Here is a 20491-nt window from a genome sequence, read left to right on the forward strand (position 1 = left end):
TTTTTTTTAAAATAGTTCACGTGGTGTAGTCAGCACTGGCAAGGCCAATATTTATTCGCCCTTGAGAAGGTGAAAGTAAGCTGCTTGCTTGAACTACTGCAGCCCATTAAGGAACACAGGAACATTGGACCGGAGAAGGCTATTCATCCCCCCAAAACTGTTGTACCATTCAATGAGTTTATAGCTGATGTGTCATGTATCTCCATATGGCTGCCTTAATACTTTTGCTTAACAAAAATGTATCTACCTGAGATTTAAAATTAAAAACTGATCCTGCATCCATTTCTATTTGTAGAAGGGAGTTCCAAGCATCTAACCCCTCTCTTTAACAGTTCGTCCCTAATTCTCAGACTATGGCCCTTGGTTCTAGAATCCCCAACCAGTGGAAATAGTTTATCTTTATCTACACTGTCTTTTCCTGTTAATATCTTGAAATCTTCGATCAGATCACCCCTTAACCTTCTAAGTTGAAAACGGGCCTAATTTGTATAATTGTTGTTCATTACTTAACCCATGAAGTACAGGTATCATTCTTGCAAACCTACATGATACTCCCTCCAAAGCCAATATGTCTGGCCTTAGGTTGGTGTCCACATATGCTCACAGTTCTCCAAATGGAGTCTAACCAGGGTTTTGTACAACTGCAACAATACATTTGCATCCTTATACTCCAGTCCTTTACATACCCAGTAATCCATTAGCTTTCTCGATTATTTTCTTCATCTGTCTATAACATTTTAAAAATCTATGCATCTGAACTCTCAAGTCTCTTTGGACACCACCCACAGTATTTAACACCATACCATCTAGAAAGTACTCTGATCAATCTTTTTTTTGGTCCAAAAGGTTGACCTCCATCTGCCACAGTTTTGCCTATTCATTTAGTTATCAATATCCCTTTGTTATTTTATGCTATCCACACTGTATCATGACATTAACTTTGTGTCATCAGCAAATTTGAATATATGACTCTCTCTGTCATTATCTAAAGAGTTAAGACATAATGTGAATAATTGAAGCCGTACACAGATCTTCTAGGGATGTCACTGTCACATCCTGTCAATTTGAGTTCCTTCCCATTATCCCTACTTTCAGTCACCTTACATTTAATCAATTTCCTAGCCATGTAATAGGCCCTCAGTTCCATAAGCTTCTACCTTAGTTCTCTTGTGTGGAATTTATTAAATCCTTCCTAGAAGCCCATATAAATAAAGTCCATAGACATTCTCCTGTCCACTATCTTCATCAACTCTTCAAAAATTTCAGCGAGGTTTGTGAGGCATAACTACCATGTCCATGCTGGCTCTCCCTGATTAACTGAATGTTTTCAAGGTATTCAGTTACTCCATACTTGATTATACACTTCAAAATGTTCCCCCCCCCCACCTCCCAACCATTGTTAGGCTCACTGGTGTGTAATTCAAACACAGAAATTGCTAGAGAAACTCAGCAAGTCCAGCAGCACATGTGGGAAGAAAGGGGAGTGAACATTTTCGAGTCCAGTGACGTATCATCAGAACAACTCATCCAAATGTTCTGATAAAGACTTGCTGGAAAATGTTAACTCTGCTTTCTTTCCACAGATGATGCCAATCCTGCTGAGTTTCTCCAGCAATTTCTGTTTTTGTTTCAGATCTCCAGAATTATTTGTTTATTGTATTTGTCTGTAATTCCCTGCTTTTCCTCTTTCATTCCTCTTAAAAAGTGGAGTGATGAATGCAATTTTCCAATTCCAGAGAGATGCCTCCTACATTTAGAGAATTTTCACTAGGGAGATTACAATGTACTCGTTATTTGATTGGGTATGCCCACTGTGCCATTAGGGAGGGGATCCCAGGCATTTGACTCGGTGACTGTGAAAGAAAGGCGATAGATATATTTTCAAGTCAGGATGGTGCATGGCTGGATGGTGGAGTACTTGGCAGGATCAAAAAGAATCATTCTCGTACCAAACGTACTGCTTCCAATTATGTTTGGAATAATTGATATGAATGGAATTATATTTGAAGTCATTGTTTGCCGATGAAGTGTTTTTTTCTTGTCTTCCCAGTAACCGACTATCTGCCATTAGTGAGAGAAAAAGTGTAAAGTATACAGAAAAAGAATGTATTTATAATATGCTATTTGAAAACAATTTTGAATACAAATGAATATTACTCTTTCCTTTTTAGATTAAAAGTCTAATGTCCATACAAAGTGAAGGGCCCAGAATTGGAAACTGTGCATATAAAGTGTAAATAATGTAAGTTTTCTCAGGCAGTATTTTCATTGATAGAATCAGGGGCCAGGTACTGTCCTCAACTGGGGAATAGTACAGAACACAAGGACAACAAATGACACTGTAGCTCTTTCAAATGTGTTTTTATTGCACAACTCCAATTTTAATTGTCTCTTTTTGCTTACAGCATTCTACCCTGTCCCGTAAATTTGTAGAGGTGATGTCTGAGTACAATGGTACACAGACTGATTACAGGGAGCGTTGCAAAGGACGAATCCAGCGACAACTCGAAATCAGTAAGTGCCTGTGACTGTTTTTGGAATGAGTGCTATAAATAGAGAACCACGGTAAGGTAATGGTGCTCAATGTGCAGGCTGCTTATAACCTGGACTTGCTGCTGTTCTGTGTGTGAAAAAAGCAAAGCTTTCAAAATTAACTCTGTGAAAGAAGGGAATTTCGAGTCAACTGTAAATTTTCTGCACCTTGGGTCCACGAGACGAAGGTGAATACTGACAAGTACAGATACGTAACTGTTACATAGGGAATGGGTGGTCTGCCTAAATGCATGGTCAGTGACACTGGATCTAAAGAAATGTCTGTCACAAAATGTAATACCTATTAACAGCAATACGCAGCTTGGGTCCCACTTAAATTAATGATGTGTGAAGAACTAACCTCCCTGACATTTCTGGGACTGTTACTGCAAAGGCAACACCAGTGCCTTACATGATAAAGCAGAGATTGAGGAAATATACTCACTGACTACATATGGGGAAGAGGGATGAGATTGAAGTGAGGTATACAGTGATGATCTGACTGATATATACAGAAATGTAACTGGATAGTCATATATGAAAAGAATGTAGTTGACATATAAATACTGAGAATGTGATTGATTGGATTATAAATGATACTAATGTGATGGACACAAGCATGGATACATAGTCGTGTATTTGAAATAAGTTAATTTGTGATTCTGCTCCTGGGATGCAGGAAACATGGTTAGAAGTAAAAAAGCAAAAATATTATCCCATTGCAAAAATAAATATTTGTAAATATTCAGTTTTAAACTTCCTAAGCATCATGTCATGATACTATTTAATGTCATTGGTGTTTCTCTTAAGTCATCCTACATAGAAACAAAGAAAACGTTTAGTTGTAAATCACATTTTCATGTCTGTGGAATGTCTTAAAGTATTTCACAAGTATTTACTTCTGAGATTCAATCACTAATATTATGAGAGCAAAGGCAGCAACCAAATTACACACAGCATCCCACAACCCACACCATTAATAATGCCTGCTTTGCCTGATCTAATTTGCTGATATTGTTTAAGGGAGTTCCGTTGGCCAAAATACCGGCATGCTCCATACTCTTGGTATTTTGCCATGGTATTTTTTACATTCATATATTTTTTTAAAAAGTCTTCGTTTTAGTCTCAACTGACAGTAATTATAACAAGTCAACACTTCCTAGATATTGCAACGAACTTTCGCTGGGATTCCATTTCCCAACTATTGATCAATCCCAAATAATCATGCACAATAGAAGACGCTGGAGTTTAGATATTTAAGCTTTGTGATTAATGCATTGTGGACCTTTGGCAGAAAAGATGTCCATGCAACATCCTGAAATAAACTAGTAGAAAATCACATTCACACTTATTTGCATTAGAAATAAATGGAATGAGAACATAGAAGAATTTGCAGACGAGAAAGAGATATTCATCCGATCAATACATATTCCTCTAGAGTCCTAAGTCATTAGTTAAACCCATTTCCCTAACACCCAAACTATCGCATTGAAGTCTGTTGCTGTTGTAACCCCACTGTATCCAAACATCGGTACTTAACTGTCTTGCTCGTGAATTATTTTCATTTTAAAATGAAAGAAAGTTCCTCCTGATATGTATTCAGTACTTATGATTCTATGCCCCCTAATTTAATTTAAAATAACATTCACGGTTTACTTTAGCACAGCCAATTAATATTTAATATATCTCAGTGAGGTCCCAGTTTAACTGACCTTCTTTACAGCCTGTAGAACCTGAGTTCCTCTAATCTTTTTTCATGTCTCATCCTATTTCCACTTGGGATTTGTTCTGTTGCACTGATCATCAAACACTGGCCGTCTTTGGCATGTCAAATGCTTCAATGCCCTGGAATTGCAATTGTGCCAGAACTTCAGAACCTCTTGAAATCAAAAAAAAAGTTCTCTCTGTCTCTCAGCTTGGCAGATCCCTTTGAAAGTGATAGGGGGCTTGATAAATATTCAGCCTGTGCTGAACTTTGGAAAGCCAGCAAATGCTAAAGAATAGCAGAAAGACCTGGATTTAGCAATCTTAATGACTTCAAATGAAGTAACACATTATTAGATGTCTGGGTATCCACGTCAACTATTACTCATCACTGATCTGTGGGCAGATGCTTTGTTAGCAATCAGAACACATCACATTGAGCTTTGATGAACAGCAGCCTGACATTTTATTACAGGGTAATAGTCCGATATGCAAATATAACTGTGTCTCGAAGCAAATTTCTAAATTTGTATGATGGCTACTGTACAAATTACATATATTGATGAAAGAGGCAAGGTCGTTTGGGATAGAAAGCCCTATGAATGTAGAATCCAGCCAACAATTCAAATAAGCTACTTAAATCTCATACAAATGAGCAAGAAAACCAAGTAGATCTCTGTGAAGTCAAAAAACAATTACATTTTAAGCCTGACTAGTTGGATATTGTGTGGTAAAAATAGACTCTTAATTAGTAATGGGCCTAGCATGGTGATGAAGGACATATATGTGAAACAAGTTAACTCTTCACTTTCCCTCCTTGTCCTTTTCCTTTTGCTTAGACATTCTTTGAGCAGAAAATGTCTGTGTATCTCTACATATTGTTTCATCACACCTTCTTTGTATTTTCTCCATATCTCATTCAGCCCTCACCTCAATCTACCACTGTCCTGTCTTCCCACTGCAACTTGCCCTTCTCCGCACTGCTGAATGCCAATAGTGCCCCTACTACTACCTGACTAAATCCGCCACCATCCCACACCACCACCACCATTCTATACCTTGACTCTTCAAACCTTGCATGCCCCACTTCCCAACTAACCACCGTACTCACCCACCCCCACCCTCACTGTCCATGTGCTCCATTCCTCTTCCTTATCTGATCCCATCTGCTCATTATCCAATTCCTACCTGCATCCTCTATGAGCCACCACTGCCCTCCACATGTGCACTCAGTTCCTCCCCAACTTTCCCCCACACCAGGCTTTAGTTCACATCCTGCACCCCTTCTGATTACCTGCCCCATCCACCTCAGCTGCCTCTGCTCCCTTCTCCCTTGTATTCACATATGGGATGCAGGCATTGTCATCAGGATTGATTGCTCATCTACAATTCTCCTTGAAAAAATTGTGGTGAGCTGTTTCTTGAACTGCTGCAGTCCACGGACCTACAATGCCATTGGGGAGGGGAATTCCATGATTTTGACCCAGCAACAGTGAAGGAACAGTGAAATATGGTGGATGGTGAGTGGTTTGGAGGGGAACTTGCAAGTGACGATGTTCAAATGTATCTGCTGCACTGTCCAGCTGGGTGGGAATGGTCGTGAAAATGAATGGTGCTATCTGAGGAAGACTGATGAATTTCTGCAGTTCATGTTCTCAATAGTACACATTGCTGCTACTGGCTAGTGGTGATAGCATGAGTGAATATTTATGGATGTGGTGCCAATCAAGCAGACTGCTTTGTCCTGGGTGATGTCAAACTTCTTAAGTGTTGTTGCACCTATCCAAGCAAGTGGGGAGTGCTCCATCACATTCCTGACTTGTGCCTTGTAAATGATAGACTGGCATTTGGGGTATCAGCAAGTGAGTGACATGGAGCAGGATTCCTAGCCTCTGATGTACTCCTGTAACCATCGTACTTATATGCCTGGCCCAATTCAATTTCTGGTCATGATAACCCTGGGATGTTGATAATGGGGGGTTCAGTGATGTTAACACCATCGAATATCAAGGGATGATGGTTAGATTTTCTCTTTTCAGAGATAGTGATTACCCTGTATTTGTGTGGTGTGAATGTTTTCAGCCCAAATCTAGATATTGCCCAGATCTTGCTGCATTTAGACATGGACTGTATCAGTATCTGAAGGTTTGCAAATGGTACTGAACATTGTACTGTGTGTCAATGGCAAGCATCCCTACTTCAGATTTTATGATGGAGGAAAGGTCAATAGTGAAGCTGCTAAAGATGGTTTGTTGCTATAATGGAAATCTGGCTAAAGGAGGGGCAAAATTGGCAGTACAATATCCTTGGATATCATTTTCAGACAGTGGATGACAAAAAAAAGGGAAGACTGTGGCAGGTTACAATACTGGTTAAAGAATCAATTACAGTTGTGAGAAGAGATGATTTACTAAACAGGTTAACAAATGAGGCTTCATGGTTTCAGCTTCAGAATAAACAAGGGGCAGTCACATTACTCAGAGTTTACGACAAACCGCCAAATAGTGAATGGGAGATAGAAGAATATAAATATAGACAAATTCTTGCCTGTAGGAGTAAGAGGGTAATCATAGTAGCAGACTTTAACTATCCCAATATCAACTGAGTTTCAAACAATGTAACGGACACAGTACATGAACATTTCACTTTCAGTGTCAAGAATTTTTTTTTGGTTAATACATGGCAAGCCAACTTGAGGGGACTCAATTCTGGATTTAGATTTGGGAAATGAAGATGAAGATTTGGATGTGGATGAAGTGATAGTGAGCAAGGGTATCAGAGATAGTGACCCCAATTCATTTACATTAGATTAGATTCCTTACAGTCTTTACCGACCCTCCGAAGAGTAAAGACTGTACTCTTTACAGACCCATTTCCCTCTGACTAATGCACCTAACACTATGGGAAATTTAGTGTGGCCAATTCACCTGACCTGCATATCTTTGGGCTGTGGGAGGAAACCAGAGCACCCAGAGAAAACCCACACAGACACAGGGAGAATGTGCAAACTCCACATAGACAGTCGCTCGAAGCTGGAATTGAAACTGGGTCCCTGGCGCTGTGAGGCATCAGTGCTGAGCCCTATTAGATTTAGTATATATTATGGAAAAGAACAGAGATAAATCTGGAGTATTTTTTTTAACTGGGAGAAAGCAAATTTCACAAAACTGAGAAGTGATTTGGTGAGGTAGGCTGGATAGGACTGCTGAAGGATAACTTAGTGGGAAACCAGTGGGAGGCGCTCCAAATTGAGCTCCCACTGGAGAGAGGTGGACATGTCCCCTCTAAAAGAATAAGAATGGTACTGTCAAATCTAGAGGAGCCAAAAATACAGGGGAAGATTAAACAGAAAAAGAAAGCTTGTGATAGCCTCAAAAAACTCAACACTGCAGATAACCAGGAGGAGTATAGAAAGTACCGGGATCAAATTTAAAAACAGAAAATTAAAGAGGACATAAAGAAATATTAAGATAAAGGAAAAACCAAAGATGTCTTACTAGTGAATAAAGAGCAAAAGAATAGTTAAGGAAAAGTTGGAACCTCTCAGAGATGAAGGGAACTTTGTGTGAAGATCCAGCGGATATGGGAAGAATTTTAAATGCATTTTTCATCTTTGTATTCACAAAGGAAAGGGATGATGTGGATATAGTAATCCAAGAGGAGCAGTGTAAAATGTTAGACAAAATAAACATATCTAGAGGAAGTATTAGGGAAATTGTAAGTGGATATGTTGCCCGGGCCCGATGGATTGTTCCCTGGGATGTTGAAGAAAGTCAGGAAGGAAATAGCAGATTCTCTGAGGATTATTTTCTAATCTTTATGGGACACAGGTGAGGTGCCAGAGGATTGGATGAATGCAAACGTAGTTTCATTGTTTAAAAAGGGTACAAAGGAATTGCCAAATAATCATAGGCCAGTTAGTCTTACTTCAGTGGTGGGCACATTGTTAGAATCAGACCTAAGAGATTTAAAAAACTGTCACTTAGAAAGGCATGGACTAGTCAGGGAGAGTCCGCATGGCTTTGTTAAGGAATGGGCATGCCTTACAAATATGATTGAATTCTTTGAGAATGTATCAAGGACAATCGATATGGGTATTGTGGTAGATACAATGGATTTTAGTAAGGCATTTGACAAGGTCCTATATGGCAAACCAGTCAAAAAGGTAAAAGCCCACATGATATAGGGTACGTGTTGAACTGGATCCAAAGTTGGCTTATAACAGGAAAGAAAGAGAAATGGTTGATGGCTGCTTTTGTTATTGGAAAGCTGTTTCAATCGGTGTTCTTGCAGATAAGTGCACATGACATATATCCTTTTAATGAATTCTAACCATAAGATCTTTTACATTGATCAATGCAATGGGCCATTGCATTTCAGGTTCTTATCCAAAAGATGATCTCATCTCAGGGTTTGTAATTGGATTTATAATGCTCAAAACAACCTCTCCCAATCCTATGACCTCTTCCACCTGGAAAGGCTGTTATCGAGAAACATCACCACCTAGAGGTACGCACACCATCCTGCCTTGGAACTATTTGTAGCTATGTCAAAATCCTGGAGCTCCCATAATAACAGCTCAGTGATTTACCAATATCCCATGAACAGCAGCAGTTGAACAAAGCAGCTCACCACCACATTCCTTTCAAAGAAATTAGAAATGGGAAATAGGTAAATGGCCCAGACAGTGATGTGTGAATTCTGTGAACAGATAAAAAGAAGCTCCAGGTGCTAACCTAAATGAATGGGAGGAAGAAGTTAGGAGCCAGTGGTAATGTTATTTAACTAGTAATCCAGGGACCAGGCCTATGTTCTGGAGCCATGTGTTTGGATCCCATCATAGCAAGTGTCGAAATTAAAAGATAGCCATTTGGAGATGGGTTTTGATGAGGAGATCTGCCATCCTCATCTAATCAACCAACATGTGACTCCGGACCCACAGCAATGTGATTGACGCTTAACTGGCCTCTGAAGTGACTCGAACAAGTAACTCAGTTCAAAGAGTAATTAGGGAACAGCAAGAAATACTGGCCTCCCAGCAACGCGAAAACTCATGAATGCATCAATTTAAAAAAATGACTTCACAATTGCTGTTTTGTAGTATCTTCATTATTCATTAACTCCCGCTAATTGACTCCAAAGATAACAGCGAAGATTAAACTGGTAATCAGAAGAGTTTCTCAGGGCTCAGTATTGGGGCCTTCATCCTGTCCAGTATTTAGAGTATTTGTTTGTTATCTGCTAACAGTACTGAGCATGTGTGAGAGAAGAGCCAAAAATATTATCAATGGATATTAGTGGATGAGAACACTTTAATGATTGTGTGTTAATTGATTGGTACAAGATTTACACATTTCTAATGAATCTGGGTAAGTGGATCATTTATAAATGGTCTGCTTTTGTTTTATTTTGTGCTGAGTCTTTTTGTCACGGAGCCAGTTTCTGCACAAAGTTGCCAGCTGTGCTTAGAGGTAATAATGGAGGTTTTACCACATGATCTCCAGCATACAAACTCCACTTCCATTAAATGGCTTTCCTTTTTAATGCATCAATATCTAATAAATTAAAGTGTTTGAAAAAAACCATGTAAACAAATAAATACTGTTGCTATGATTGATATTGTGACTAGGACATTGATTCTTGGGAAAGCCAGACATTCTGAGGGTTGGAAATCCTTTCTCTGAAGTACTGGAAACTGCCTGCATCATCAATGTTTAGGGTCACTCAATGGAAGACTTTCTGTAATTCTGTATTGAAGTCTGATCATTGCAGTCACTCATGAGTCATGATAAGGATTACAAAACTGGGGAGAGGGGCTGCTGTTGTGGGGAAATGACAGAAGCTGGAGGAGTACTAAATCTGGCATCCTAAAACACTAGGCCTCCCTTAAAGGGAAATTTTGATCCTTTATCGCTACTTTCCGTTGCGACAGCAGAAAATGATGATGACAGCAAGAAAGAAAATTTCAGAATCGCAGAATTGTTGGGGTGCAGAAGGAGGCCATTCAGCCCATTATGTCTGCACCGGTTCTACTATCTAGAGCCAATCTCCTGCCTTTTCCCATATCCCTGCACACGATTTCTCCAGCTTGTTGTGGACCTAGGCTGCATCCTGGCCACTAGTTGCAAGTAATGGGCTGGGAATGAGGGGGTAGTTCTAGTGGGTGAGAAAATTGTTGATATGAAAATGTGTTGCTGGAAAAGCACAGCAGGTCAGGCAGCATCCAAGGAGCAGGAGAATCGACATTTCGGGCATGAGGCCTTCTTCAGGATTCCTGAAGAAGGGCTCATGCCTGAAACGTCTATTCTCCTGCTCCTTGGATGCTGCCTGACCTGCTGCGCTTTTTCAGCTCTGATCTCCAGCCATCTGCAGTCCTCACTTTCTCCTAGAAAATTCTTGATGTGCCAGGAATCCTGACTACCAAAATATGTGATGCACTCTGCTGCGATCATGCCCATTTTCCTCCTCCAGTCTCTCGTCCAAGCTCATGGTACAAATAATTTGAGCACTGGCACTTATGTAAAACATGAAACCAGCATACAGCTGCGATGAGATCAGCACTTGACATACAGGACACAGCCTGTCACACCTAGCAACGGCCTCACGCAACCAGAGGTTTTAAATATTCTGTACCCCAGGGTTTTGACTTCTGTGCTCTATAAATTCACAAGTTCAAGATCATTCAGTGTTACTGCAGCCTGCCTTAATGTAGCATATCTCTGCATAAACTGAAACCAACCGATAATCCAAGGAGCACTTCACCAGTTGTTGTACCATGCCTTTTGTCTCTCCACTTCATCTGAAATTTTACAAATGCTGAATTACATTAAATAATTCCCAGTGGAGCAGCCACAAAGCATGGTGTGTTTGTGGCATTGTAATATGTAGATGTCATAATTCCAGCTTTTTCTAACTTTGTTATTTTTGTATGCATGACTTCAACTTCTAAACAATCTGGGTTTATCAACTGTGTCCCAACTTTCTATTTATTTCCTTAATTGAATGAATTGCTGAGTTGAGACTGAACAAGATGTCTATTACATTCACTACATTGAAGAGAAATTCATCAACTACTCAATAGTACTGGGCCATTTTTATCTGCAGCTAAAGAAATACACATGACACAACAAAATACTAAACTACTAAAAAAAAAAGAAACCTTGATACAGTGTCTTTGATAGATTTACACTGAGAGATACTGGTGCAGTAAAATCAAGGCTTACAATCTAAGTACTAATGTTACAATAACTAGCCTTCTACAGTCAGACAGCAATTCCCCAGCTCATCTACAATAACTAGCCTTCTACAGTCAGACAGCAATTCCCCAGCTCATCTACAATCACTAGCCTTCTACAGTCAGATAGCAATGCCCTACACTTAACAAATCTTGTAAACGGGAAATTCACCATGGTCCTAACTAGAGAGAGACAACTGACAGTGATTTAACCTGAGGGTCACCCCACCCTCAGGTTAGGGGAGAGGCTTTTATGGTACCCTTGACCAATGTAGGTATTGAACCTACACTGTTGATGTTACTTTGAATGACAAACCAACCATCCAGCCAATTGAGCTAACCAACTACCTAATAGACCTTGTATGATGAGATCTGATGTATCTTTCCAATAATCAGACTCAGATTGAGATTGACAGATTGGCAGAGCCTGACTTGCATAGTCAGATGCTGATAACCACAATACCAGTCTTACGCAGCAAGAGTTTTACCAAGGAACTGGAGTAGACCATTCATCTCTTCAATTCAATAATACCATGGCTCATTGGATTGTGGTATCAACTCCACTGTTCTTGATTACGTTGCCTGTCAAAATCTAATTCAGCGTTGGATAAATTCAATGATCCAGCCTGCTTGGTTTTCTGAGAAAGAGAATTCCACAGACTGGTAATCCATTGAAAGAATAATAATTTCCTTCATCTCCACCTTAAAAGGGAAACCTATCAAACTGTGTCACTTCATTCTAGTCTCCAACACAAGAGGAAACATGCTATTGGTATCTACCCTGTTAAATCCTCTCTGATGTGTTTCAATATGACCACTTGTCAGTCATCAAAACTCCAATGTGTCAACTAGCTCAATCTTTCTTCATAAGACAAGCCATTCATTCCAGGAATTAATTGAATGAAACTTTTCTGAACAGCTTCTAACACAATTATATTCTTTTACAAATAAGGAGAGCAAAATTGTACACCCGAGCCACAGATGTGGTCTACCAAGGCCTCGTAAGCTTCTCGACTTGTATATTCCATTTCCTTGTAAGAAACAACAATATTCTATTTGCTTCCTAATCATTTGCTTGTGATGTTAACTTTGTGATTCCTGTACCCAAATACCCAGAATTCTCTATACTACTGTCTACCTGTCTACTTAAATAATATTCTTCCTACTGAAATGGACTAGTTAACATTTCATCATTTCTTAGTCCATCAGCCAAATTTTCACCCAGTTGCTTAATCTATCTATATCCTTGTACAGTCTACCTTCTCTTGACAATTTCTTTTCCCACCTGACTTGATGTCATTGCAAATTTAGTGACCATGCATTTGATCTTTTCATTCAAGTCAGTGATATCAAAGAGCCACAGAGTCATGTAGCATAGAAACAGGCCCTTCAGCCTACCATGCCTATGCTGACTAACAAACACTAACGACACTAATCTCATTTACCTGCACTTAATCCGTAGCCTACTTTGCCCTGATATTTTAAGTACTCCTCCAGATGCTTCTTATTTACAAGTGTATCAGCCTCTATCACTCTCTAAGCCAGCACATTCAGTATTTCCATCACCCTCTGGGTGAAAAAAAATTCTTAGGTCTCTAAACCAGTTAATCCTTACCACTGATCTTAGACATGTCTGCCACAGGGAAATGATTCTCACAATCTACCCTGTGTATGCCTCTCATAATTCTGTACACTTCAATCAGACTCCCCCTCCATTGACTCCGATCTAAGGTAAACTTAGCTTGCCCAGATATTCTTCATTTCTGAGACCTTCCATCCAGGCAACATGAATCTCCTCTTCACTCTCTCTAGTGCAATCACATCCTACTGATAGTGTGATGACCAGAAGTGCACACAGTATTCCATCTGTGGCCTAACCAACATTTCATAAAGTTGTAACAAGACTTCCTTGTTCCTGCATGTCCTTTGTGGAGTGGGAGGGTGAGTTAAAGTGTTCAGCCATGTGGTGGTGGGGTTATTGGTACGGGTGTCCCAGAGTTGTTCTCTGAAGCGTTCTGCAAGTAGGCGTCCTGTTTCACTCTGACCAAGGACATGCAGGTCCCGGGCCTCCTCCATCACCACATCCTAACCACCCGATATCTGGAAGAAGGAAGCCTCATCTTCCACCTTGGCACCCTCCAATCACATGAGATCAATATGGATTTCACCAGTTTCTTCACTTCTCCTCCTCCCACCTTATCCCAGATCCAACCTTCCAACTCTGTACTGTCCTCCTGACCTGTCCTACTATTCATCTTTCTTCCCACCTATCCACTCTACTCTCCTCTCTGACCTATCACCATTACCCCCACCTCCATCTACCTATCATATTCTCAGCTACCTCACCCCCCCCCCACCCCCTCCCCCAGGCCCACCCCCTCCCGTTTATCTCTCCACTCCCTCAGCTCACAAGCCTCATTCCTGATGAAGGGCTTTTGCTCGAAAGATCGATTCTCCTGCTCCTCGGATGCTGCCTGACTGGCTGTGCTTTTCCAGCACCACACTCTAGACTCTAATCTCCAGTATCTGCAGTCCTCACTTTCTCCTATCCCTGCAATACCTGCTTTTCCAAGTGTTAACCCTAACCCTAAGAATTATTTTCAATAGTAAATGTTCAGACTAAATGCCTTTCTTGAACATAAGAACCACATTAGGTTTATAGTTGAGGACCCAACATTAATTCCTGTGGTAGTCCACCAGCTGAACATAAGCCCATTTATCCCTGCTGTCTTTTTATTCATTCACGGGATATGGGTGTCAATGACTGGGCCAATTGTTAATGGTCAACCATGTTTCTGTGGATCTGGAGTCGTATGACGGCCAGACCAGGTAAGGATGACAGTTTCCTTCCTTGAAGGACATAGTGAACCAGAACAGTTTTGCCAATAATTTCATGGTCATCATTAGGCTCTTAATTTCAGACTTTTTGGACTGAAATCAAATTCCACTATCGGCTATGGCCTGGATCCCCAGAATATTACCTGGGTCTCTGGATTAATACTCTAGTAATAATCCTATTAGGCCATTACTTCCCCACATGTCTGCTTCATATTAGCTGACTAGCCTATTACACATGCTAATATGTTATCCACTACACCATGAGTTTTTATTTCAGGTATTTCTGATCAAAAGTCTCTGGAATCCAAATTAACTAGATCAATGAAGAGTGCAGGACGGCATGTCAGGAGTAAAAACAGGCATACTTAAAAATGAGATGTCAACCTTGTCAAACTACAAAACAGGACTATGTGCATGCCAAGCAGCATAAGTAGCAACTCATTGGAAGAGGAGGAGGAGGCGGCTCCACGAGTTTTAATGAAAAAATTCCTTACTTGTGGGGCAGCACAAGACATTAGTGCAAAAGATAAGGCAGAAACATTTGCAGCAGTCTTCAGTCAGAAGTGCCAAGTGATTCATCATTGCCTCCTCCTCCAGAGATTCCCAGTATCATAGATGCCAGTCTTCAGCCAATTCAGTTCACTTTCTATGACATCAATACCAAAAGCTGGAGGCGTTGGCTACTGCAAAAGTTATGGGCACTGGCAACATTCTGGCAATAATACGAAAGACTTGCTTCAGGACTGCTGCACCCCTAGCCAAGATGCATCTGCTCAAGAATGTGGAAATTGCCTAGGTATGTCTTGCACACAAAAACTAAATTAAAACCATCCCAGGCAATCACAGCCTAATCTTGACCACCAGTAAAGTGATGGAAGGTGTCATCAATAATGCTATCGAAAAGCACCTGCTCAACAATAACCTGCTCACTGACACCCTATTTGGGTTCTGCCAGGACCACTCAACTTCTGACTTCATCATAGCCTTGGATAAGCATGGGCGCAAGAGTTGAGTTTCAGAGGTGAGGTGTCAGTGACTGCCCTTGATATCAAGGCCGTATTTGACAGAATGTAGTATCAAGGGCCCATAGCAAAATGGATTCAGTGAGAATCAGGGGAAACTGGCTGTTGGTTGGAATCATACCTGACACAAAAGAAATGGTTATTCGAGTTTCAGTCATCTCAATTCTTGGACATCTCTGCAGAAGTTCCTCAGGGTAGTGTCCTGGGCCCAACCATCTTCAGCTGCTTCATAAATTACCTTCCTTCCATCCTAAGGTCAGAGGTGGAAATGTTTGCACAATGCTCAGCACCAGTCGCAACTCCTCAGATATTGAAACAATCCATTTTCAAATACAGCAAATCCTGGACAGTTATCTAGGCTGAGGCAGAAAAGTGACAAGTAATATTAGCACCACAGAAATACCAAGCAATCACCATCATCAACAAGAAAGATCTAACCATTCATCGCATGAGATTCAATGGTATTACCATCATCGAATCCCCCACTATCAACATCCTGTGGGTTACTAGTGACCAGAGACTCAACTGGACTAGCCATACAAACTCAGCTATACAAGAGCAAGTCAGAGGTTGCAAATTCTGCAGCAAGTAATCCACCTCCTAACTCATTCAATTTTGATGAACATTTTACAATTTGTTTTATTGCAGCCCGCCATCCTTTCCTCATGCTTCCCCATAGCCTTCCCTATTCCAACTCGAGCATCTCTCCTGCATTTGAGATACTCTTCTTGATCTCCATTGCGATTATTGTTCTGGTATGCATCATTTACCTCCTTTCTCTTGCTTATTTTCTCATCAATATCCTTAGTCATCCAAAGTACTCTGGCTTTGGATACCCTGTATTCATTTCTTATGGGTATGTACCATATTCATTGCACCCTATTCATCTCTCTTTTGAAATTCTCCCATTTCTCATCCACTGTTTTATCCACCAAAATTCATTTCCAACTACCTGCTCCAGTTCAACTTTGAGAACCCTAAAACCTGCCCTTTTTCAGCATGGGATGCTAATCCTTGACTGATTTTTATCCTTTTCCAACTTAATATTGAATCTTGTTACATTATGATTGTCATTTCGTAAATGCTCACCCACTCTGACGTTCGCCATTTGGCCTGCCTCATTTCCTATGACAAGATCCAGCACAGCTTCTTCTCTGGTAGAACTGCAATTGTACTGTTCCAGAGCATAATACAATGAGATATTGAGAACTGCATTAAGTAGTGACATATTGATAACTGCAATAACCAGACTTACACAGCGAGATATTGAAAACTGCTATCAACACCCTCACACAGCAACTGTAATATTCAATCTTAAACAGTAAGATATTGATAACTACACAAAACGAGGTTACAAAGTGAGATATTGATAACTGTAATAAGCAGCCTTATACAGTAGGACTAGATTACAGCAGACAACCTTTTTCAGCAAGCTATTAATGCATTGCAATAACAAAGCTTGCCCACTTTATCCATACCAGTCATGTATTTTCACAGAAGAAAGATGGCCTTTGAAAGTCTGCAGCTTTTCTTGACAAATCATAGATACAATTATCTCTTTTTTATCTGGAAAATCCACCAAACAGAACTCCCCATTTATTAGCGCTGGTTAATTGTGCAGGCACATTCTCTGAGTCACAAAGAAGTTAGTTACCCTGTTGACTAAATAAGTGATTTATTTCAAATTGTGTTCTAGCACTAAGAAATGGGTCTCATCTTATTTGGATTCAGATTTTTGCTCTTCGTTATCATAGGAGAGATATAGTGACAATGTCACTGGACTAGTAATCCAGGCTGCAGACTAATGTTCTGGGGACATATGTTTAAAGCCACCAGTGGTGAAATTTAAATTCAGCAAAATCTGGAATAAAAATCTGGCCCAATGACCATGTAACCACTGTTGATGGTCATAAAAACATACCCTGATTCACTGTCCTTTAGGGAAGGAAATCTGCCATTTGCACCTGGCCTGGGCTACACATGACTCCAGACCCACAGCAATGTGAGTGACTCTTAGCCACCTTCTGGGCACTTCGGGATAAGCGACAAGTGCTGGCCAAGTCAACAATGCCCATGTCCTGTGAAGGAACTGTTTAAAATCTTTACTGAAGAATATATGAGGTTTGTGTCTGTGTCCAGGCATGGAGAGAGAAGAATATTGGGCAGAGGGTTTGCTGCTGACATACTTTGGCAGCACCCACTTGTCATTTCCAGCTGGGCATTCCTGGAGTTAAACTGTGGCACAAGCCTCATTTTAGCTTTGGATATTATACTGATGTGGTGGGATCTCCTATCCTCAAGTTTACTGTCGTGACAATTCACAGGATTGTACACAATAGAAAAAATATACAATTTTATGCTGTAAAAGGACCTTTGTTAGACCTCATTTAGAATACTGTGTCCATGTTTGATCCTCCCATTTGTGGTTGATGTTGAGCTTTAGGAAAATTTCAGAGAACAACCACAAGCTTGATACCTGGTTTGAAACACTTCAGCTATCTAGATAGATTTTAAAAAGTGAGTGCCTATATATGGTAGAAGAGGATGGACTTTGATTAAATTTAAGGTGGCACAATGCACATGTTGATCATTTATTGCTGAAATATAGGATGGGAGGTCCAGAGGCCATGCTGATGGATTCCACAAGGAAAGGAATAACTTTTTATTCTAGTGGAGTTTTTCTGCACTGTCAGATGAAGAGCCTAGTGATTTCAGCTTTGTACTGAGTGCCTTTAGCCAGGAGTGCAGCTTTGGCTTTCCACCAACCCCATATCTGACTGTTTAATGGGAATAGGCCCACAACAAAGCCATGATTCATGGATTGTAATTTCTCCAACAGCTGTTCCCCCAATCCCCTCTTGCATTTAGAGTCGCCGAGTTATACAGTACAAAAACAGAGCCTTCAGGCCAACTCGTCCGCTCTGACCAGACATCCCAGTCTGACCTAGTACCAATTGCCAGCATATGACCCATCTCTCTCCAACTCCTTCCTATTCATGTACCCATCCAGATGCCTTTTAAATGTTGTAATTGTACCAGCCTCCACCACTTCCTCTCGCAGCTCATTCCATACACACATCACCCTCTGCAAGAAAAGGTTACCCCTCGGGTCCTTTATAAATCTTCCTCCTCTCACCCTAAGCCGATGCCCTCCAGGTTTGGGCTCCCGTGGAAAAAAAGACCTTGGCTGTTCACCCTATCCATGCCCCTCATGATTTTATAAACCTTTATCAGGTCACCCCCTCAGCCACCGACACTCCAGGGAAAACAGCCCCAGCCTATTCAGCTTCTCCCTATAGCTCAAACCTTCCAGTGCTGGCAACATCCTTTTCTGTGCCATATCAAGTTTAACAACAACATTCTTATAGAAGGGCGACTAGAATTGCACACAGTATTCTAAAAGTGGCCTCATCAATGTTCTGTAAAGCCACAACATGACGTCCCAACTCCTATACTTAAAGCACTGACCAATGAAGGCAAGCATACCAAGCACCTTGTTTATCATTCTACCTGCCTGCAACTCATTTTCAGAGAAGTATGCACAGCTCCCCTAGGTCTCTCTGTTTGTCAACAAGACCTGACCATTAACTATACAAGTCCTGCCCCGAATTGCCTTCTCAAAATACAGCACATCATGTTTAAGTTAAAATCCATCTGCCACTCCTCGGCCCACTGGCCCATCTGATCAAGGTTCCATTATACTCAGAGATAACCTTCTTCACTGTCCACTACACAACCAATTTTGGTGTCATCTGCAAACGTACTAGCTATGCCTCCTGAATTTGCCTCCTGAATTTACATCCAAATTATTTATATCAGTGAGACAAAGCAGTGGAACCTAGCACCAATCCTTGTGGCATGCTGCTGGCCACAGGCATCCAATCCAAAAAACACCTTCTACCACCACCCTCTGTCTCCTCCCTTCAAGCCAATTTTGTATCCAATTGGTAATTCATGGCTATTGTCTTCCTCTTCCTCCAGGAAAGCAACTGCCTTTTGATGTCTTCAGTGATCTGTGACAAGAAAAGGGAGAAGCCTAGAATGGTGGTCTTTAAAATGCTGATGTTGTATTGCAGAGGTCGGTAGGGGAAGGCCAGGCTCCTGCCCTGAAGAATTTTGGAAGAGCAAATGGCTATGTATTGCCATCCCTCATGCACCCATCACAGAAATGGTGTTGTATGAATCTAGCAAACCTAAAAAGGGAGATAAACAAGTTTTTGTTTATTTGACTGTGTGAAACAATGCAAGTGTCACTGGTCTGTATCGTATCAAGGATTTTCAATACAAGATCATAGACAGCTCCCTCTGCTTCAGAGATCTGAGTAAGGAGCCCATTTTGAGCAAGGAGGAAGAAGAAAGTATTTGGGACTGACTACCTTTCCTGCAGTTGTCAGCTCAGGAAATGTCTTCCTTTGCCAATCCATAGGGATGTGACATTCCTATTGGCAAGTAACTTCCTGATCTCTCTCACCCAAGCTGAGATTGGACAGATTGATCATTTGGTAAAGTCTTCCCTCTACCTCATTTTGGAGAGCCTGCATTTTGCCCTCAACAAAATCATAGGCCCTGTCCCTGGCAGCCATCTCCTGTGGAGCATTATGTCTGAGATAAGGGAGAGTTTCTGGCCTTGGAGTCGTACAGTGAAACAATTTAATGGGGTTCACCTCAGATCTTTCTAAAAAGAGACTGCCTTACTGAGATAAGTCCACATGAGTCAGTATTTGGTCACTGGGTCTCCCTTTACTTACACATGGTGACACTGATCCTCAGAACCAGCTCTCCGAGTGAACAGAATGCCTGACAATCCTGTTTATATCTGTCAGCCAGGGCTCCTTGATTGGACCAGATTAACCACCCCAATCAGGGAACTCATATTCTATGATGTCTATCCAACTGGCCTCATTAAACCACTACACTTACCTCATGCTTCCTTGCCTCATTCTTCTCCCTTCTATGATGCTCCAGCCGAATAGTATGGAAACATTGCTTACGTGACAATTAGGTTCAAACCATGCTGACCAATTACAACATAGATGAGACTATTTTATATTTGTACATCTGCTAATGGATTGGCAGCAGAATATGAACGTAGGAAATAGAAATAGAAGTAGGAAATAGAAGAATATAGTATGGGAAGATGTCCTTTGGCTCAACATGCTAA

The 20491-nt window shown here is 40.8% G+C and overlaps 1 protein-coding gene across 7 annotated transcripts in view; it reads left to right on the forward strand.

Moving 5' to 3' along the window:
• Positions 1-20491, forward strand: part of LOC140491405 (syntaxin-1A) — a 264150-nt gene that overhangs the window by 172244 nt on the left and 71415 nt on the right. For all 7 annotated transcript variants that reach the window (XM_072589539.1, XM_072589538.1, XM_072589537.1 and 4 more), the window contains exon 6: positions 2406-2514. In XM_072589539.1, the coding sequence (XP_072445640.1) occupies positions 2406-2514 (109 nt within the window). The remainder of the gene's footprint in view (positions 1-2405; positions 2515-20491) is intronic.

Source organism: Chiloscyllium punctatum, chromosome 19 (assembly GCF_047496795.1).
Source record: "Chiloscyllium punctatum isolate Juve2018m chromosome 19, sChiPun1.3, whole genome shotgun sequence".
Classification (NCBI taxonomy): Eukaryota; Metazoa; Chordata; class Chondrichthyes; order Orectolobiformes; family Hemiscylliidae; genus Chiloscyllium; species Chiloscyllium punctatum.